Genomic DNA, 23386 nt, shown 5'->3' on the forward strand with positions numbered 1-23386 from the left:
GCCACCCTCTGGTACATCAATGCCACCCTCTGGTTCATCATCATCACTGTAGATTATGGGGGGAAAAAGCAAGCACACCTGCCCTGCTTCAACTGACATAAATTAATTTGGGGTTGATTTATTAATGTGTCACTGTTTTAAAATTTCAGTCTGGCACCTGCTTCCTTATCTGTAATTTGCTTTCTGTTGCAGTGCAAATTTTTTTTCCAGGACCTTTGTGGCCTACTTGTAGCTATTCCATGATCCGGCTGTGAGGGTCAAAGCAGGGTCATACAATTGTTGCAACTAGCAACTGAACTCTGGAGGGGCCCCAGTCAGGAAGCACTACAGGGAATGGTTACTAATGATGAATTTGAACTTTTGCACCTGCTGCTGAGTGCTTTCAGTTTAGCAAAACTCGTTTTTCTGCAGAACAGCAAATGTAATGCCCCAAATAAACTTACTTGTGAAAGTTTATTTCTAATCCAAAAGTGACCCAAAGAAAGTCAAAAGGCCTCAAATCCAAAAAAGGGCAGGCAAATGTCAACCTGAGGAGTTATTCTGATAAAAAGCATCATTTTCAGAAGGTCTATGCTGCTTGCTAGTGGATTTCTTGTGCAGAATTACAAATTTTGTAATTTCGCGAGTGCAAGATTGTTGCTGCCCGCCGCACCTACATGTTCGCAAATGCAAACTTACACCGCACGCCGCAAAATTGTATCACCAAGAAAAAAAAATCCGCTGCGTGCGAATTTGCGGATTTTCGGTAAATTCGCGAGCGTTCACGGATCGCAAATTTACCAAAAATCCGCAAAATCCGCTAGCGTAACGGATTTTCCGCCCATGCTTACACTCCACACCATGACATAATTTCACTAAGCATAATTTCACTCAACACCACAGTTCCAGGCCACACAATTCAACTCCACACATTTCCAATACACACCGCATAATTACACACCAAACAACATATTTCAACTCCACAATCAACAACGTACCTCCAATCAACACCATATACTGTCACCATCTGAGCACCAAACATCATTTACCACTACCATTTTGCATCAGCGCACCACCTAAGCATCACGTCAGTCTGCCCTCGGAATCTGGCATCTGTTGATTCTCCCCTAGTGTCTGTCCGCTGCTCGTGTTCTAATTAAATTACGGTTTTCCAACCTCCACTCCCCTGTTATTTATGTCCCGCTCCCCTATAACCAAAAACATTATAACAAACAAGCATGAGAACAGGCAGAAAGAAGTTGCCAGCAGCGCAATACAAAAAAACTTGAAGGCATTTTGATGTTAAAATCTTTTTTTAATCAGGTTTTTCAGTTGAATTTAATGTTGTCTTTGTTTGTATAAAGGTAACAAAAAAGCCTAACACTTTTATTATAACTTTTCAACACAAGTCACAGCAGCCACAATGCTCTACAACATAGCCAAATGTTCTGGCTAAACACATAAGGTCCCAAAGGCGAGACCTATTGGCTATGCCAATGCTTGTTTTCTTGTATGGTGGGATTTTTAGGCGGGGTGTCACTCTAGAGCGGAGGTTCATTCCTTTGTTGAATGTTGTGGTGATTTTATTCCCGATGAAGAGCAGTCCTGTTCAATGTATCGCTTTGTGGGTGATACAAAGCAGCTTGAATGCAGATCTTCTGGCAACCGTTAACCAGTATTGGGCTTTCAAGGCAGGGGAGATGTGGGCTCGTGGCTTTATATTTAAGAGTACTCTGGCAGCAGAGTTCTGAATCCTTTGTAGTTTTTTCACAGTTGTTAAAGGTGATCCATGGTTATCGGTTATTAGCATAATCGAGTTTGGACAGAACTAGAGAAATGGTAGCCTGGACCTTGTGTGGAAATTCCAGGTGAGGGAAGATGTGTTGCAGAGTTTTTATTGTAACATAGCGTGTTCTTGCTAGTTTGTCCACTTGGGTATTCATTGATAGCTTGGAGTCCATGGTAATTTAGAGGTTTCTTACTTCCTTTGATACTTTAGGCATTGTGGAGCTTTCACTATCTCTTCTGGATTTAGAGTTGGGTGGTAACACTAAATCCTCTACTTTGTGGACTAAATGGGAAATGCAGAGAAGAATCAGCAGGTGGAGCTTTCTATGCTATACTATTGGGGTTTTGGAAATTACAACAGTAGATCTTCCTCCTATTGTCTTACCACCATGAAATGATCGGCTAAGGCTAGGGTAATGTAAACATCAATCCTGCGTTAAACATTCCTATGATAAAGCATTTGTGGTAATTTGCTGACACAGTGCTCCTCTTGTTGTTTTCTTTTCACAGTATTTCACAGAGTCAAATGAAGCTGATTCCCAACTAAGAGAATGGCAGCCTGTCCTGACCAGCGAAGACTATGGCAAGGATGAGTCTAGTGCGGAGGCACTACTACAGCGCCACTTGCGCCTGGAAAAGGAGATTGTGGCCTACTATCCTGAAGTCAGGCGCTTGGGAGAGATGGCAAATAGTGCTGCTCAGAAGGCACCTCTCATGGTATGTAGCCCATCATGGAACAATACCATGCTCTCACGTGCGTCAGGTTGCATATGCCATATTGCAGGCTTACGCATTGGTGGCCATTTTACAATTGCTTTTCTTTAATGGAAAATTCATTCAAAGATGGCAGCTGATTCATCTAGATGCACTGGCATGCATCATGATACGTGAATCATATGCAGTGGTGGCCATTTTAGCATTAACTAATGAAAACGTAAACAATCATTAGCAAAGCAAATATTTCAGCCTTTTTCTGCAGAGACCCATAAGCTTCGCCAGTGCTTTTTACATTAGATTTGAATGCTAAGCACACTAACCACTGTGAATAAAATTACCAATGTACTTTTTTTGCCAGATTTGTATTAATACCCTTTTTATGTTTCAGAGGTTGTAAGTGAGTTTCTTGTACTTTGCTTTTTATTGGACAAGTAGAGTTGTTCTCATAGCTGGTGTAAACATTTTGTGACCTTTTCAGCCCTAGACTATACCTGGCTTTTTTCTAACAGCCTTTCGAATCAGCTATAAGAAAACAGTGCAGCCATTAAATAGGGATTGAGGTCTAATTGTGTGGCGATTTCTACCTCTGACTGTGGTTCCATTCTCCAAGCCACACATATTTCATATCTGAGTAATGGAAATACTGTCCTAATTAGTCTTGCTCCGTCTTCTTTGGCCCCTCACAAATTCACAAACCTGATCATATCTCATATGTGCTCACTTACTTTACTTGCCTTTGCATTACTGGTTCAATATTTGCTGCATTACTTTCAAGACACTTGTCTTTGAACTGCTCATTTAGTCAGACTAACTTATAGCAGAGACATAATAAGACTGTCTCTCTTTAGATTCTGGCACTTTAATCTCTCTTCCTATCATAGAGCATCTTTTTACTTCGCACACTATTTCCCAATATAGCTCAATCTAATAATTTTTTAACCCTGCATTTTTCCATCCAATTTAGGCCAATAATGTTGTCATCCTATCTTCCTTTATCTCCATTTGTAGTTTGCATTTGACCACTCACAGATGAATAGTTTTATGCCCCCTTCCTGGTATCTGGAGTGTAAACTTAAAATCACCACTAATAGTTGCTACCCACTCCAGATCTGGATAGTGGGACAGCCAGCTTTTAATCTAGTGTAACCTAACTAGAGTAAGAGCCTTTTCCCAACACTGCTCCCTCAGTCCCCCTGCCAGTCCCTGTGTATGCACCTGTTAATGCACTGTGCCATTATACTAATCGACTTCTCATTGCATGTGGAGCATTTGTGCTTAAATTGTATTACACTTCGACCCTTCCTGGGAGTGCCGCCGCAGTAGTTTGAACGCCGCCGTGAGGGGAACGGCCACCGAAGTCGCAGCAAGCCACCACCGCCGCAGGGACTACACTTCCCAGCTGCCCCGGCGGGTGTGGCGCGACCAACGTGACATCATCGGAGCGCCCCTTAAGAGGAAGGAGTGCCTCTCGCCCCGCGGACAAGGGCGGGCCGTCTGTGGCCGTCAGGGGCAGGAAGAGGCTGGGCTGGGCCATACACCCTGTGTAATTTATTCGGCGAGCACCGTCTGGACGGTAAAGTGACTGGAAGGGCTGGTGGACTAATCGCAACTGCTGTGCTATTAACCTCGGGTGTTGAGCCCTTTTGCTTAGTTTGTGAATAGGTCAGCCCCCATTAAAGTATACCTGTATTCATGTCGGGGCCAAAGAAGGACAAGGCTACTGTGGGGGCGGGTCCTATTGACAACTTTCTAGTGAAAATGGTAAATAAGATCAACAGTGATAGAAGGGCTTCTTTGGGTAGAGGTAATCTATCAGATCAGGATCTATCCATAGTGGGTCCTTCCCCATTGGAGGTTCCCCAAGAGGCTGATTTTGTCACTGATATTGGGCCCGAGGTAGTCAATGCTGTAGTCAATGCTGTAGAAGAACTGATCCACCGGGCTCCAGACATAGAAGTTCTTGACAAATCTCCCTCGGATTCGGAGGAAGAGGTGGTACTGGCCCATAAAAACACTAGACCCGTTAGAAACTGCAGGAAGCAGCAAAGTAAAAGGGGGGAAGGAACACTCATAAAAGAAGGGTAGATACTCATTTGCCTGATAACCACACCTCCCCTGAGGCAACTGCGATCCTGGAGGGTAAGAACGAGGCAAACATAACCTTGAGCCCAGAGCAGTTTGGCTTGTTAATTCGTACTCTAGAAGCCAAATTCGAATCAAAACCTGCGGAGTCTCTCCAACCTCTAGTGTGCAAACTGGATACTGTTACCGCAGAGGTAAAAAGACTAGGAGGATTGCTAGCGAAACAGTTAGCTCACATAGATACAGTTAACCCCCCGCCTCTCTGATCTAGTATAGATCACCCAGAGATGGGTGGGAAGAAGGTATCCAAGGTGGATAAACAAACTCATGCCTCGCAACAGTCTATCAGAGTTGAGCCAGAATCCCCCGCTCAATTCCACCCCCTCTTCCATCAGTTAGGCCAGTAGTACACCCAAAGCCAGGGCCTGATAAAGATTCGATTGCCACCCCAAGTAGAAGAAGCAATTCTATTAATTTACCTCCGGCTTGTGCCCCCTATGTAATTGTATTGACAAATGTCCCGCCTCAAAACTCGTTTGCGGTTGAGTCACCCGAGGAATCACATGATTCCCTCAAAAATAAAGTCGTATCATGGTTGAGCTCAAACTGTGGTTTTCCTACAAAATATGCAGTATAAATTATCACAACAAGGAGGGCAAACTGGATTGGTCCCACACGCAAAACCCGTAGAGGAGATTGCGTGATAGTAAATTTTAAATATCCTCAACACGTGGCCACAGTCTTGTTAAGGGCAGCCTCGTTGACGAATGATGACAACAGCATCTCTGTGCGCCCTTTGGGATATTTTTATAATCACCTCACAGGAGCCCCCACCCCTAGCCGAGGATTGAGTCCCTTAACACCGTTTGGCCCACGGTCCACTTGTCAAAGTCAGGGATTAGGTAGGGAGAATTTCTTTAGATATGGACCTCAAATCGCAACACATAATAGGTTTGACCCACTCTCAGGACTTGAGATGTGCGATTGACGGGGGCTGGAGAGGGTATGGTTGATGAAGTTATAGTGGTCTCTGCCCCTATGGCTCCTGTACCTTCTTCTGCTAATGATGGTTACAAACCGGTAATGGGTACACCTGACAAGGGGGATAGGGTCAGGTTGTTAAGTTGGAATATTGCCGGTCTACGATCCAAGAGTGGAGACCCCAATTGGTTAAACTTTGTAAAGCTATATGACATTGTCGCCATGCAGGAGACTTGGGACACGGAATGCGATTTTTGGTTGGATGGCTTTACTTCATTTTTTGTACCTGCTTTGCCCTCTCCAGTGGGACGGAATAGAGGGGGTCTCTTGATGTTGGTCTCGGTGAATGTAAAGGGTATAATTATAAAGGTTGATTGTGACACACATAATTTCCTTGCTATAGAGGTAACCATGATCGATGGTCGCAAAATACTTTTCGTAAACTGTTATAATTCACCATATGGCTACCCTGCTAACGTGCATTTAATGTGGCTAACAGATTTTTTAACTTCATATAAGGAAAAGCAAACCACTTATTGTTATTTTATTCTGATGGGTGATTTTAATGTACATTTGTGTTCAAATTGTGACCTAATCGACTCAGATGGGCCTGACAGTATTTCCCCCCCGCACTTCGAACATAGCCAGAAGGGGCAGGTTCTTGAAAACCTACTAACTAGTAATGATCTGTATGAGGCAGAGTTCTATGATAAAAGTTCACAAGTTGCCACATATACTGGAAGGGACTGTGAATCGATAATTGATTTCATTTTTCTATCATTAGGTCTTCTTAAATATGTGATTTTTTATAATGCTTTATCCATGCCATTGAGTGATCACAACCCCGTGGGGATGGAGTTAGGTAATGGTTTTTCTCTCCTAAATTCTTCTGTTACTCCACAGGCTGTAATATCAGTCAAATCCAAAGATCAGAGAAGAAGGATTAGATGGGGACAGGTCGTTCCTGATGATTTTTTCATAAATTTAACATCAACGGCTGCAGAAGATTTAAATATTTGTGTCAATCCCCTCTCCAAGGGCGAGGAGGTTTTAACTTCCTTTGAAGGTATTTGTCGGACAGTGGCCATGAATTTAACAGCTAAAGGCCAGGGAGTTAAAAATAGACCGGTAATGGGCTGGTTTGATAATAATTGTAGTAAAGCCCATAACCTCCTTAAAAAAGCACTTAGGGCCCGATGTAGGTAGCCCTTTACCGATCGGAATCGGCCGAAAATACCGATTTTCGGCCGTTTCCGATCGGTAAAGGGCTATCGAGATGTAGGGGCACATTTTCGGTAATTTTACCGAATCGTTATCATTACCGAATCGGTAAATTTACCGAATCGGTAATATTTACCGATTCGGTAATGATAACGATTCGGTGAAATTACCAAAAATGTAATGTAGGTGGCCAATGTTCCATCAGCAAATGGCTTACAGAATCGGTATTTTACCATGGAATACAAATCCATGGTAAAATACAGATTCCTGTGTACATGCACATCTGTGCATGTACACATGTGCCATGTGACAGACAGACGTGCCCTTAGGGCATGTCTGTGTGCCACATTGCACACATGCCCGTTTTGGGGCTGCTAGAGGGTGTCAAAGTGACATCCCCTGCACCCTTGCCAAATTCGGTATTTACCGATTCGGTAAATACCGATTCGGTATTTGACTTTAATCCTATGGGCTTCAAAGGCCCATAGGATTCAATAGCAAATACCGATTCGGTATTTACCGAATCGGTAAATACCGAATTTGTAAGGAATCGGTAACGATTCCAGATGTTGGGACCTACATCCCATTTACCGATTTTGAAATACCGAATCGGTAAAATTCGGTATTTCAAATTTGGTAAATGGGATTTACCTACATCGGGCCCTTAATGCTCGTCCGAGGGACCAACTCTTAGTGGTGCCGCTTAGAAAGAATTATACGAGGGCAATCAAAGCACGTAAAAATGAATTAAAGAGTAAAGCTTGGGCCGACCTCATGGACAAAGCCACCCTCATGGACAAAGTTTTGGTCAATTATTAATACCCCATTGTTTTCCCGTGACCAAAACGCGGTGTTGGAACTTAACATCTCTGAGGAAGACTGGCTTAGCCATTTTGAAAAAATATACAGTAGTAACATTGAGCAGGAATCTTTTAGAGTCCCTGTGTCCGAACTCCCCTTGGCGCCTGTTAGATTTGATACAATTGAAGTTATTAAAGCAATCGAGGGTACTGCGGGTCGTAAGGCCCCGGGCCCTGATGGGGTTCCTGCTGATATGTTTAAGGTAAATTCTTTATACTGGGCTGATATTTTACCTAAAGTCTTTAATGCCTCGGCCATTGTGGGATCTCCTAAATCTTGGTCCAGAGCTATTATAATCCCAGTGTTTAAAAAAGGTCAGAGGGGAGACCCAAGATGTTATAGGCCTATATCATTGTTGGACTCCTCTATTAAAATCCTAGGGAAGGTTGTCCTGGCTAGAATAACATCTTGGGTAAAAGAGAATAATATTCTGACAGATGTTCAATACGGCTTCAGAGCGGGGAGGAGCACGGAGGACCAATGCCTCAACCTTCACCTCATAATATCCAAGTACACAAGGGCAAAAAGGGGATCCATATTCCTAGGCTTCATGAACCTATCCACAGCCTTTGATCTAGTCAATAGATCAAGGCTGTGGACTATGCTCTTGAAGATGGGCCTGGACTGCTCCTTGGTGCATTTCCTAGCGGAGCTGCATAAAGATCTGAATGCCTCCATTAGGATGACAACAGAGGGGAAATGTACAGCGAGTTTTAGGTCCAGCAGAGGGTGCGCCAAGGCTGTATCTTGGCCCCCATGTTATTCACGTTATACGTGAATTCATTGGAGGCTAACCTAACAGCTGTCACTCAGGGTATTCCACGCATGGGGGGTGCAAAAATACCGGTGCTCCTCTATGCCGATGACGCGGTGCTGATAGCCAGGACCCCGATTGCCCTACAAAAGTTGCTTGATTCTTTTGGAACTTTTATGTCCAGTTTAGATTTGGTGATTAACAGTGGCAAATCCCACACAATGTCAGTAGGTGGCTCCAGAAGTAAAGATAAAACCTTTTTTTGTGGCAGCGAGGTTATCTCTAGCGTAAAGGTTTTCACCTACTTGGGTGTAGTTTTCGACCATAGGGGTACATGGATACCACAGCTAACATTCAAAGCGAATGCGGTGAGGAGTTCAGCCTCCGCGGTTTTGGGGTTTGCAAAAAGATTAGGGGGGAAACCCACCGAGGCGATCTTGGCTATTTACAAAGCCAAGACAGTCTCTATTGCAAGATATGGGGCTGCAATTTGGGGTTTTGTAAAACCTGACCGCATCCAAACGGAGGAAAACAAATTCCTGCGGTCATTGCTGGGCCTACCTCAGTCAACAGCAACTTACTCCCTACACCTCGAGCTTGGTCTAGGATACATCACAGACATGATAAAACTAGCTCCGATCCTGTTATGGATTAAGCTCTGGCTAAATTCAAACCTTAGCCTTAATCATAAGATCATAAAAGATTGTCTTAAACTAGATCACATGAGGGATATTCAGTGGCTGTCCTATGTAGAGTCCCTGGCTGTGAAGCTAGGACGCCCTGAGATTTTTACTAGACCAGAATCCCTGTGCAAAGCAGATCTAGTGTGGGTGAAGACTAATTTTACTAGGCTCTGTGTTGCCGAGCGTGAAGCGGATGAGATAGGTAAACCCTCAGTGAGGGCACATGTAATGGTAACCACATCAGTTGAGTTGGCTCCTTACTTGTCAGTGGTGACAAATTTTTTTCATAGATGGTTGCTGACAAAATTCCGTTTCAATCAAATCCATATGGTTCTTTGGGATGAGAAAGGTTGGTGTAGGCCTGAGGATTCAACCCCATGTAAATGTGATGACCACTCCGCCAAGGACACAGCGTACTTTTTGTTTTTCTGCCCTTTGTATTCTGAACCCCGGAACCGATTTGTTAAACCAATACTGAAAGAGTTGAGATTTACGCAGTATAAGCCCGCATTGCTATTTTTGCAAATGATGGAAGCCCCCGTAATTATGTACTGTATCGCCAGTTTTTTTGCTGCATCTGTAAGAATTAGGAGATCAAGATTGGACTTTTAACGCTGGAAGCTAACTACTTTTGAATCATGAATTTAAATAATGGATTGTTGGGCTCAAATGTAAATGAAATTGTGTAATTATCTTTTTTAAATGGGTTTTAATTGTCATCATGACTGAAATTGTATTAATTGACTTTTAAACATGTTTTAAATAGTTTTATAAATGTCTAGCATACTTTTATGATTTTAACTAATCGAATAAAGTGGTTTTGACTTGACTTGACTTGTATTACACATACTTTTTAATACATGCACCATGCATCCCTGGATTCGTAAACCTTTTCTCTGTGACCTCTGATCCGCCACTGGGGCACCCTGAAAAAGGCACGTGTGATACAATCACATCATAGCTGCCAATGCTGTCTCTATTGGGCTCATGGCTGCCATCCACTATAAAGGCGGTATGTTAATGGTACTTGATAATATTGTAGTTCCAAAAATGTCTATGTAAAATATCGATGGTCAAATATAATAATTTTACATGCCTATAATGTAAAGTGCAAAAACAATGAGTACAAAAATAGTAATGAAAAAATATAGTGAGTATAACAATATCTACTACAAAAACAAGGATACACAGATATGGTATTTTAAAACATATCAATCAACTTAATCAAAAAATCTACTACAAAAATATAGTGAACAAGAATGTCAAAATATCAATATTAAAATAAATATAAATGTTTCATAAGTGATACTTTCTTAACCTAAAGTAAATATTTCCTTTAAAAATATTTATTATATTATAACTTGCTCTTACATAGACTTTTATTTGTGATAAAAAATGAAGTAGAACAATAATTGTAATTGTACAAAGTATAATCTTTGCACTCCTACAATATAAATTACATCTAGTTTTTTTCAAATATTGATAATTACAATATTTATAAAAACTGAGATTTATCTTTCTTGTATATCTTAAAATCAGGTGCCGCACACAAATATGTTATTGTTAATTAATGTAACAACATTTTTATACACACAAACATATATACATAAAGATATTCATCATTAAAACGAATTGTAAATATTAAAAAAATTATATTAAATATCAAAATAGTTTTTAATTATTTCATACAAAACATAAAAACATAATATTTTAAAAATGCAACTTACTACAAAGAAATTGGGCCCATAATAGGGTGGGGAGGGGCAGCACATACCACAGACCAGCTTGTTGGTGTGTAAAAGGCCGCTTTATTGGAAACAGGTGCACCTTACAAATACATAATCTTGGCCTGTGCCGAACAAAACTAGACCTCACTAAATATAAACTTCCTAACATACCCCGCTTCCCCCACCCCTAAAATTGGATCCCCTTTGCAACAATTATAAACACCAGCTTGCAATTTCCAACTTTCTTACCTACCTAACTATATAACTTTATATATCTACCCAACTGTAAATCCCAACCTCATAAACTCCCCCCTGCACATTTAGGGAAAAAACGCCAACCCAAAGGCCTCCAGAAAACACACCAGCACCTGCTCCAGCGACAAAAACCCCCATACAATATACAACCCGATGCACCTGGTCCCAAAAAGACCACCTCAGCAAACACTCATCCTGACCAAACCTACAACCCGGTACTCCAACCTCCCCCATGAAAAACAGACAGAGGGAGAGAGGGCGGGAAAAACAGCTAAACCCCTAGGACACCTCCAACCGGCTGCTGGGTCATTGCCACCAAAATGGTGGGCAGTTTCCCAAAATGTCCGGCTAAATATCCCCCCAGCCCAAAGGTAGCCCAAGGCCAGCCCAACCAGCCCAAAAAGAGCCCACGAAGCCCAACCAGCCCAACTGAGGTGTTGGCTGCCCTACCACCCCCCGGACCAAAATCCCCCGGGAGGGCCAGGCCTCCCGCTGGTCGGCCGCCCCTCCTAAGGCCCTATTGGGCCCATATTAGGGTGGGGAGGGGCTGCACATACCACAGGCCAGCTTGTTGGTGTGTAAAAGGCCGCTTTATTGGAAACAGGTGCACCTTACAAATACATAACCTTGGCCTGTGCCGAATAAAACTAGACCTCACTAAATATCTACTTCCTAACATACCCCGCTCCCCACCTCTAAAATTGGATCCCCTTTGCAACAATTATAAACATCAACTTGCAATTCCCAACTTTCTTACCTACCTAACTATATAACTTCCTATATCTACCCAACTGCAAACCCCAACCTCATAAACTCCCCCCTGCACATTTAGAGAAAAAACGCCACTCGAAAGTCGTCCGACGGCTTTCGACCCCCCCTTAGGATTCTAGTCTCTTAGGATACCGACATACACCTATGGCCTTATCTAGTGCCTCCTTCAATTGCACAATGTACAACTCCTTCCCATACCGAGATAGGTGTACCCCGTCCTCCCGAAAAAAATACATTGGCCCGTAGTGGAGCTCCCGATGTTCCATCCTACCGACACCTTCCTTCTCGCAAAAACACCTCATCTCCCTGTTGATCTTCCTGCGCGCCCTGTCTATAGCCCCCGGCCTTTCCGCTCCTCTCCATATCCGCCTCGGTATTAATTCTGACCAAAGAACATGGCAGCCTGACCACTGGCGCCGCACTTTCAACAAGTCTCTCTTCATTTGCTTGACTAAAGTCAGCCCCTTGCACTGCACCAAAGCATTCTGGCCTATATGTATAAGAAGCACATCCGGACACACCCCTCTCCTGACCACCTTACTCAATGCTGGCAACAGCTCATGCCACCGCATACACCCTCGTCCTTGCTACCGTCACACAAACAACCCTGGATCCAAGCCCAGATTCAAACTCCAGTCCTTTTCCCATTCTGCAAGTTCCACCCTTTTCACAAAGGAATGACCCACAATGAGGGTAGACAGGACAGCCCCCTCCGGCCCCGCCAATCCACCTGTAAAGACACATATGTGAGCCACAGGAAAAAACGCCATCAAGCCCACTCCCCTCAGCCTGATATACGTCTTATAGCAATCTGACTTCCAACGCCCTAAGCGCATGAGTTCCTCCCTCCCCCAACCCTGTCGTGCAGCAATACGGAAGGAATGTGTTCCAAACACCCTCGGGTCCTCACCCATGGCGCGTAGGGCGTGCCGCAGTACCCCCAACAACTGAACCGCCGTCACCCTGGTATGATTGGCCCGACAAAAGACTTCACCCGCTCATACGTGCTGCGCAGATGCCAACAACCCGTACCAACTCGCCGGGCATACTGCCCCCGACTCCACCGGACCCATCCCCACCCACTTCCCCACGCCCCGTTGATCGGTCTTAGAGCGTCGTAGCCTCATTGCCACCTCCCGGGTCCTCAGTCCGACGTCTCCCACAAGATCCCAGGCCCACCCTCTGATCCCCACCAGCTCCGAGACGCGAAATGCCCCAAATACATCCATGACATGAGCTTGGAAAACAGCTTGGTCTCCTCCCGATTGTGACAAATGGATGGCAAAAGCCGAATCAAGGTGCCGAGCATAGCCTCCATGATGGGCAACTCTCTGGCACCCTTCTCCCGCGCCCAACCTTCCAACAAGCACGCCCCCAGTTCCCCCGCGGACGGTGCATATCCCCACCACAACTTCCCCATGAATGCAACCGCCGCCAATTTGCTGAATATCGTCACCCTCGACATCCCCTTGACCATCATTAGCAGCATAAACTGCACCCCTGCTCGCACCGCAGCCAGCGATCCCCCTGCCGCACAGCCCCACCATCCCGAAATTCTTGCCAGGCCTGTTCGTACGTTCTCCAGGTAGAAACCGCCACCAACGCTCTTACCAGTTGTATGACCCAGTTTCTCCCACATACCACAGCTCCAGGGGCACTGGCGTCTTGTGGTTGTCCGCCTCCGTGGCGAGCCCATGGAACCTCTGCCACTGTGAACAAGACAAAGCATGCGCAATGTCATTGTCCACCTCGAGAACATGCCAAGCTTGAAACAAAATATTGTGCTCCAAACACTTCATAATAAACACCCTCATCAATTTGAGCACTTGCGGATTCCTGGCGGACTATCTGTTAACGACCTGCACCACTTTAAAAATTACCTGCTTGTGCGCCAACTCGTGTGCCCACACAGTCACTGCCACCACGAGCGGGAAGAGCTCCAAGAACGCAATGCTCCGTCCCCCGCCTTACCAATGCGACGGCCATTCCTCAACACACCATCGTCAAAACCAAAACCTCCCACCCACCGCATCCGACAAGATGGTTACATCCCAGTCCCAGTCCTCCGAGGGAGCCATGGGCACACCATTGAAGCACTCCAGAAAAGCCCACCACATGCCCAGGTCCTCTTTCGTCCCTGCCGACAAACGGAGGTGGTAATGCGGCAACATGAGCCCGGATAGCGCCAGCCCCAGCCGCCTGCAGAATATACGTCCCGCCCGAACGATGCGACACGCTAAATTCAGATGTCCCAACAGAACCTGAACCTCTCAAACTGTCACCTTCTGCTTCCTCAACATGCTGTCCACCAATGCCAACATATGTACCCTCTTCTCCTCCGGCAGGCGTGCTTCCATGGCCACGGAGTCTAGCTCTATGCCCAGAAATGACAGCACTGTGCTGGGACCCTGCGTCTTCTCTGGTGCCAGTGGCACACCCAGGTAACCCATGAGTTCCATAAAACCATCCAGCTGCTGCTGGCAGTCCGCGGAACCAGGCCGTCCCACCAAGAAGAAGTCATCCAGGTAGTGCGTCACCATCTCATTACCAGTGTGCCAGGAAAAAGCCCACTGCAAGAAGGTACTGAAGCGCTCAAACAAGGCGCACAAGATTGAACACCCCATGGGCAACGCCTTATCCACAAATATGTCCACATCAAACTGGATCCCCAACAGCTGGTGATTATCTGGATGGACAGGTAGCAGCCTGAATGCCAACTTAGGGGCCGATTAGGATGGAGGATTTTCCGCCTCCTCCGGGCCGGCGGAAGCCACCTCCGGCCCGGAGGAGGCGGAAAATCCATTGCGGGCTCACCAAAGACCCACCGCCACATTACGATGGCTGGTGGGTCTTGGTTTCTGTCCGCTGCTTTTCCGCCGCGGTCGGATTACAACCGCGGCGGAAAAGCTCTCATTTGGCTGGCAGTGTCTATCAGACACCGCCGGCCAAATTAGGAAGCATTTGAAAACATGCTTTTCCGCGGCGGTTTTTCCGCCGTGGAAAAGCATGTGTACTTTTGATTTTGGGGACCCGTTGCGGGCCCCCAGGGTGTTGGTGGGTGGGGGGTGCACATGGGGGGTACCTATGGTACCCCCCAGCATTTACATGCACAATGCGGCAGGCACCGCGCGGTGCCTGCCGCTTTGTGCATGTAAATGTTACACATGCACTTTTAACATTGCGGCGGGTGCTGCTTGAAGCAGCACCCGCCGCAATGTTAAATATCCAGGATGTGACCGCCAGGGTGGCGGTCACATCCTAATCGCACATGAGGGAACGCCGCAGCCCATGCGGACGTTCCCTCATACTCTGGGGTCGCGGACGGACTCAAGTCCGTCCGCGATCCTAATCGACCCCTTAATGTCGCATATCGTCATGAAGACTCTGGCCACCGTCGACGCCACCAACCGCCGCGCCACATCCACGGACGAGTATGACACCGAGGACAGCTCTGTCGAAATGTAGTCGTTCACCGACGTCCCTTCCGGCCAAGACAGGTGCTAAATCAGGCGAAATTGCCCGGGATCCTTCTTCGGCACCAAACCGATAGGATAAATAATCAAATCCTGGATGGGCGCCTCCCGAAAGGGGCCTGCCATCCGCCCCTCCTGCACTTCCTTAAACAGCTTGTCCCGCACTACCGCCTTGTGCGCGTTAACTGATTTCAAATTCTCTGCCCACCGAGCAATCTGCGGACCCTCGTACCCCAATTGGAAACCCTCCCAGAACCCCCGGCGCAATACACTTGCGTCCTCGTTCTGCGGATACGACACCAGAAGGGTCTCCAGCCGCTCCAGCCTAACCGGCATATAAGCCTTTGCCCATTGTCCCAGACTCCCTTTTTCTCCTCGGCTCCCTGGCTGTGCTCCTGCTGCCACGGGCTGCTGAGCCTGCGTACTACCCCCCACCCCCCAGCAGTGTACCACCGGGTGGGGCTTCCCGCACTTGGTGCACTCGTGCCGAAATCGGCAGAACTGCCTGCCACACGTGCCCTTGTTATAATGCCAGCACACTCCGGCGGTGACGTTTGTAGCAGCCCCATCTTGTCCTACCCCTCCACGGGTGGGGCGAGGCTGAAAGGGACGAGCCGCTAGTGGCAAGCCGCTGGCCGTGTAGACAGTCTTACCAAACTTCACCCCCCATCATCTGGTGGTCCACGTCGATCTCACCCCACTTTGCGTCCGGGTCCCCGCTAATCGTACCTGGAACTCCTTGTCATAGTGCGACAGCCCCCATATGTGACCTGCGCCGTTTGGATTACGTCCATATATTTGAAGAGCCTGACTGCCCACTCCGGGTACTTCTTACAGTACACGCTGGTGAATATCAAAAACCCTGCAGACCAGTTTTCTATTGTCAAGGGTACCTTCGGCCGCTTCGCCAATTCCTGCTCCTCCTCCTTCGACCCTTCCTTCGCCGTCAGCTCCCGATGTAAGAGATTCAAGATATCTACATAATCCCCTTTCCAAAACTTCTCCTTGTTGGCCAAGAACAAATGCGCACCCAGGGGCTTAGTGACGGCCATATAGTGCAGCTTACGCACCGGTATGTCGTGGCTCAACTTCCCACCAGCGCCCCCTATCCCATCCCCATCCGGCTTAGCGTCCTTGGCCCCCCCAGCGCTCGCCGACCCCCGTGTCCCTCACGTATGTCCCTTTCCTAAGCCACGTCACTTCCTCTCCTCCCCTCTGCAGCAGTGCCCACAGACACCGTACCCCGGTGGACCTCCGCCTCCATCCTTACCTGGCGTCAAGGTCGGCGTCCACACCGGATCCCGCCGCCTAACCAGTGGAGCACGGGGGCTGCCACTCTGTCCGCTTGGGAACTCCTCGGGGCCTGCAAAGCACTAGGAACAACATTACTCTGTTCCCCCCGACCCGCCCCAACTGAATCTCCCCTTCCTCCGTGCTGTCCTCTTCATAATCCAGTTGAGGCCCTTCCAGATCCACCTCATGCCAACGTCCGCCCTCCATGGGCTCCAGCCAACCAAGCCTCGCCTTTTGCCTGCACCTACGCTACAATTGACCCAAATCCACACTCTCCCGTCTCCTTTCCTCTGGCGCCATCTTGGGGTCCCGATCAGTACTTACGGACCATCGCCCCCGTCCCCTGGCGGCCGTCCCGACCCTTCGGGTGGGGCTGGCGAGGACCTACTGCCCGCCTCCCGTAGGAAGGTATCGCCCAGTCCCTCGTGGGAGCGTGACCGCCCGCATAAAGCCGAGCCGGCCCATCCTCTTGGCGGGTTGGAGCCGCATGCTGCTCTCCCGAGCACCTCACCATCCGCTCCTGTGGGAACAAATAGGTGGAATCCAGCATGCCGGGGTTAATATGACCCCATAACCCCTTAGAACCCCCGGCTTCCCCCATGCCCCACCCTGCCCCTCTCCCCCCTCCCCCTTCCCGCTGAATGCCCTCCTCGACGCGCCGGAGTGTCCCGCCACCACCCCCCTCCTTCTCCCCCTCACTCCATACCAACGATTCCATTTCCCGCCGCACCAACACTCCCCACCCTTCCGATCCCCCACTGGTCGGCCGCCCCTCCCAAGGCCCTATTGGCAACACACAGTAAAATAAAATAGTTAAAGGTACATTATTATTTACAATACAACACATATTTTGAAAAGCCTTTAGGGAGGGATTTACTATTCTAGCTTCCGTACAACAATAATAGTTAAAAGTGCATTCCAAACTTGTTTGGCCAGTGATACCTTGACCCCATCTACACACCTCCAGTATCCACTCTCGAACAGCATACATGCCATTTCTCTGCTAGCTCATATTCTCCCTCCTATGATCTGTGATGTATCCTCTACCACAATATACCCCTTAACAGCTTGGACACCTCTTTAATAGATTGACATTTTCAACCCTGACATACTCACTGTCTAATGTCTCACCCTCCATCACCTTTACATCGCTTGCAATTATCAGCCTCATTACTTCTCATATGCAAGGGTCAGAATCACACCCAATCGCCATTTTCTTTTCCCTTCCTCTTCTGCCCCTCTGTCCAGAGCATCTTCCTCCTCCGCCCTGTTTGCCTCTATCCTGTTCTAGGGTAACCACAAGCCAGCATTGCTACTGGCACCCACTTTGAAGCTGCCCTCTTACTCTAATCTGACTTTACTTGCGTAGGAAAGGTGCAGCTTTTAATACCCGCGAGCCGCACCTCCATTGCCGCATTGATGATGGTCCTTAATTTAGCATCATCATCCTTTCCAGTTATTTGCACATTGTCATTGCAAAAAGGAACAAACGTTTTCTCAGTGCATACACTCAAGCAGGGCTTGTACACGCTGAGGTATGGCAGGCTTATGGGTGGTGCATCTTCTCACCAGCCTGCTTGTACCTTCTACTCCCCTTCCACTCATTTGTGAGCTTGTTTTTGGTTCCTGTTTTTCTACATATGTAATTGTTACTTGTTAAACCACCACTTGTGTTTATGGGTTCCTTGTATTTTAGAACTACTAATGTATATTTACATTTTTGTAATTTTAACCCAGTACCTAATAAAGCGTTTTATTTGGGGTAGTATGATACGCTTTGGGTAATAGCTTGACAATGAATAACTTCTTAACAATGCTGCATGTTCCATTTCACAGGCTGACTTGTTGGAGATCAGAAATGAAAGTGACAGCTCATTACAACAGCACGGCAAGGAAGACATGGGAAGCGGAAGCAGGAGCCCTGTTAAAAGTTACCTGGGAAGTGACCGAAGTCCAGCTACGCTCACCCTGCCAGTAGTGAAACACCAGATTCCACAAGCCAAAATACGGTTCACCTACAGAGGTAATAAAATAATACCACAAAGTATACGTGTGAGCTAACATTTCAGTCAAAAAGAAGAAAAAATATGGTCATTAGTTGCAGCTGATGGAAATTAACTCTAGAAATACGTAGGTTTCACGTGTTCATCCCTTAATTTTCTGCTTCCCTAGCCACTTTTTACTGCAGCCTCATATTCCGAATTGATGGGATCAATTATGTTCTTAAAATGTTCCAATGCCACAAAAGAAAGCTTGATCACTTACCAAATCTTGCTTTAGAGTATATTTACCAGTGGGTATTTCCAGTCCCTGTTTCCTCTTATTCCTCTAGGACCGCTATCAGTAGATAAAACCTCCAGGTAAACCACCACATATCCACAAAGTTACAACGGATGTTGTAATTTGTTTCTAGTGGATAACCCCTACTACATGCCAGATTGGGAGACCTGGAGCACTTGTAATCTGCACCACGGGAATTAAAGATTTCAGCTCCATATATACTACATGACCCTGCTCCTGTTGACTCGCTTAAAGCACATTAAGGTGTGACTTGCACCAGCAGCTGGGTGATTTAAATATGTTATCAATGAGCTATGACTTTTACTAGGCTGTTCTGTCTGTTTCAAGTTATGTTCCTGCCTTTGCAGGTGGCCCCAAAAGTCAAATGCTACTCTCCAGGCTCTCCGAGCAGGAGGGTTGATGGTGGACAACCTCGTTGCCCGCTCGTACTTAGCCCACCAAGCAGCAACTTACACTTCCCCTCCCGTTTTTGTCTGTTTCACTGACTACTCTGCAGCCTTTGACAGTGTTGTCCAGAACATCCTCTGACAGAAATTAGAGGTTGAATATCTTCCCTAAATTACTATGCACTATAATGTCCCTCTACTCCAGGACCTGGGTAAGGGAGAAATTATCTGAGGAGACAGTGACTGCCAAAATTGACACTAACCGTGGGCTAAAAGAGGGCTGTGTGCTTGCCCCATTTCTATTTAATCTGTAAGTGGATGACCTGGGCCCGGCTCTAACTGAAGCGACCTCAGTCACCCCAAGAACTGGTGATAAAAAAATCCATCTCATGCAATACACAGATGACCTAGCGCTTCTAGTCCACACACAAGTCGGCCTACAAAAAGCCTTTAATGCTGTGACTGGGAATAACTCAAGTAAAACAAAGATCGTGATCTTCTGCCAATACCAAAAAAAGGTCCATGAAATGGTGGCTGGGGTCACAGAGTCTAGAATTTGTACAACATTATAGTTAGCTGTGAGCTTAGCTGTGTGAAACTAGAAAACCAATGTTGAATCTACAAAAAATGAGGTCTAAAGGGAAGATGGTTATGTATGCACTTTTTAAATTAAGCACAACTCTTGATAGCTCAACGACCATGGCCATATGGAGGGTGATACTGGCCAAATTGCTCCCTTCAGGTTAATTACGCACAGCAGGCATTCCCGGGCATGCTAGCGACTGCCTTGAAAAGATTCAAAGCACAGTCGATAACAAACTGTTTTATCTCCGTTCCTATACAAGGAATACCTTGATTAGGCTTGGTAAAGTGCTTTTTCCAGACAACAGCTGCTCCCGATAACACTTTGAAGGCACCCACAAAAACTATTTTCACCAGAACCCACAATTCTTGGTCCACAAATCTCATGGTCGTGAAGGACACCTTGCAACTGGCAGTGGAGTATTGGGACACAATACCATCAACTATACAAGCATTAAATCTGTAATAAAAAAACAACTACACCATCGGTAATGTGAACTGGGCATGGACGCTGTTAGACCTGTCAGCCCTAGGGTGGTCTTTCCCTATTTTTTTCGCCCTTGCCTCATTTTCCCCACCTTTTTTTTTGTTGGCCTTTGGTCTCCGAGCACCTTCCCATTGCTAACCAATGCTAAGGTGCAGGTGCTCTCTACTTCCAACATGGCTGCCACAGGCCCCTGCTACTGCGGAGTGGTCTTTTTAGTAGCACCCTAGTTGCCAGGAGCTGGTTGGAACCCTTAAACATTGTTGCAATACCAGCCTGCCTTGCCTGCCCATAGCTAGACTAGGGAAGCTCCTGGAACCTTCTAGAATAGGGGCGGGGTCTGCTTTTGCCACCTTAGAGTGTGGTCACCTGACCTGGGCATATATAAAGAAAGGAGGGAAAGTTTTTAGTCAGTTGGGGCATCACTGACCTGGGGGACCCTACGCAGGAGACTTAGGCGGTAGGGCCTAGTCAGGAACCTATACCACCGGGGGTGACAGGGTTTAGGCGCTGCCCACCAAGCTGTGTGAGGAACACTGACTTAGCCCACTGATCTGGCCCGGCGGGAGGGGAACCCACGGACCACCTGCAGTGACCTGCTGAGGAATCCTGTCAGCAGCCTTCAACTCAACCCCCCCTTCCAAGAAACCAAGAATCTGCTATCTACAAAGGGCGGAGGAACCAACAAGCGCCAAGAGGAACCCTTGACTGCCCACAGGACTACTGGGGATCAACCAGGTACTGGGCTGTGTCACTTCTGCGCCCCTTGCCTCAACCTGGGCCCCCAGCGCTGTCCTGCCTTGCCTGAACTGCATGCTTGCTGAGACTGCTATACTGCCTTCCCTACCTACCCAGCGCTCTTCAACTGTGCCCCCTTGAGAAGTGCTGTGATTCCAGAAATTGTTGTTGCCCCCGAGGCGCTATATTCCCAAAGAGCTATTGCCTTCTGTGCCCCACATGGCGCTAGCCAAAGCGCTGACATCTCCCAGAGCGCTCTCGCTTAAAATCCCCCACAGCGCCGGCCTATCGGAAACGGTGTGCCCCAGAGCGCTGCCTCATCGAAGCGCAGTGGCCCCGGAGCTCTGATTGGGGTACTCACCGCCGCCACCCCGGGTCTGCCTGTGCCATCGTGCGCTTTGGCAGAGTGCGCCTGTGGTCGCGAACCGCTAACGCGACCCCTCTCTGGCGCCTAACCTGCTCTGCACCAGTGCTGTCTCCCGCGCGGTCCCCAAGCTTGGGGAGGGCCGCTGCAGCATCGTAGGGAGGCCGCGCTAGGCCCGACGAGGCCGGTAACCACCATCACGTGACAGGGGCCGACGGCCGCGTCACGGGCCACGCCCCCGCCGTGCATTGATTGGCCGCGTGGCTGAGCCCCCGGCAAGCGAGCCTCGGATTAGCTTTGGGGCTCGGTACACACCATTACTACCCCGCCATTGGCTGACGTAGCCACGCCCATTTCCTCACACCCCCGGACCGGTCCCGAGGCAGGATGAGTCATCGGGAGGCCCGAGACCGGTCGCCCAGCAGGTCGGAGCCCTTCACCACCAGCGCGAAGCCTCCTCTCTTCAAGAAACACCGCAAGGGCTCCTCGAGGACCCGAAGACTTCAGGTAACCCCTGGGGAAGGAGGGCGGCAAGCTCGAGTGGACGTGGGGCCTCCAGGGTGCCAGAAGGAGGCCCCGAGATCGCCCCTCCCCCGGGAGAACTGTGATTGGGCCCCGTTTGCCCTACTTGGCCATTAAGAGTACCTGAACTGGGCCAAAACCGTGCTAAGGGCCACAGTAACTGCTAGGTATTTAAGTTAACCCCCTGGCTGAGGGACTGGTCCATATAGGTTGCGCGTTCCTCTAGCAAAAGGGGGCCTTACTGCGGATTAATGGAAAGCTCATTCCTGTTCAAGGAGATGGTTACTCCTATTCGATGAAATGTTTATTCCTGATTAAGGAAATGTTGTACCTATGCCTAGGAGGTGGTTCTTCCTGCCTGTTGAATGGTTTATCCCTGCATAATGAGATGTTGCACAACCTTTGATGAAATGATCGTTCTGGTCTGATGACATGTTTAACCCTGCCTAATGCCAGGTTTCCTTAAACGCCTACAGCTATATAATGAAATGCGACTGCTGAATAAGGAAACGCTTATTCCTCTAATGAAATGTTTATGGAGTTTTGCTGTATGGATTATTGAATGTTCCCTTTGCTCCCCTGGTGAAATGCCTTAATGAGTTATTGCTATTGTGATTATTGATTTGCTCTGAATGATTAACCTGTCGTGATCTTGATCTAGATAAAAACTTATTGATTTGAATCAAACTTAATGATGTGGTCTCAGTCATTGTGTGCGTTTCCTGCCTCAGTGGATGTGTGTGCTGTATGGTCACTTTACACCTAAGCTTTCGGGTGCCTACCTGCTCGAGCCAAGCTACCCCCAGGGGAACTGGTGACCCCAGTTCCTACAGACGCTCTTCAAGTAAAGACCATACACAAATCTGTAACATTACAACAAACAATTCAGACAGCCAAGCTCCATCTCCACCAAGCAGTGCCTTAAACTGCAAAGGTAAGCCCTAAATACCATAGGGAAAGGCTTGGGACGATTCAGGGGTCCCTCCCAAAAGAGGGGCTGGACAAGGGGGAGGATACTCCTTTGTCCTTTGTCCAGTTTTGTACCAGAGCGGGAGCCAACCGCTCCCATGACTGGTTTGAAATGGACTATGCATGGAGGGCACCAAGTGTGCCCTGCACGCAGACTATGTGGCGCTGGCAAGCACTTCCACGCTACCCCAATACACTAAATCCTGTCTGGGGGGTGGTCACACCTCCCTGTGACAGAAAACCTATTGTTCTACCTTCCGCTGACTGAGCTTGGCTTAGCAGCTGGAGGGCAGACACGTGTCTCTGGCTGTCAGCAGCCCTTGCTTGCTCTCCGTGTCTGGAAGACTGGTACCGGGAGCACCGAGGGCCTCCCAGAGGAGCTTTACCGTGCAGGGAGTCATACCTCCCACACCGTTTATGGTGTGGGGTATAATTCCAACATGTTTGAAATCAAA

General features: G+C 47.6%; 1 protein-coding gene across 1 annotated transcript in view; it reads left to right on the top strand.

Moving 5' to 3' along the window:
* Window positions 1-23386, top strand: part of SPTBN5 (spectrin beta, non-erythrocytic 5) — a 2284272-nt gene that overhangs the window by 388103 nt on the left and 1872783 nt on the right. The window contains exons 12-13 of the mRNA XM_086937224.1: window positions 2278-2484; window positions 18422-18608. Coding sequence (XP_086793350.1) covers window positions 2278-2484; window positions 18422-18608 — 394 coding nt within the window. The remainder of the gene's footprint in view (window positions 1-2277; window positions 2485-18421; window positions 18609-23386) is intronic.

The sequence above is a fragment of the Lissotriton vulgaris genome, chromosome 9 (assembly GCF_964263255.1).
Source record: "Lissotriton vulgaris chromosome 9, aLisVul1.2, whole genome shotgun sequence".
Taxonomy (NCBI): Eukaryota; Metazoa; Chordata; class Amphibia; order Caudata; family Salamandridae; genus Lissotriton; species Lissotriton vulgaris.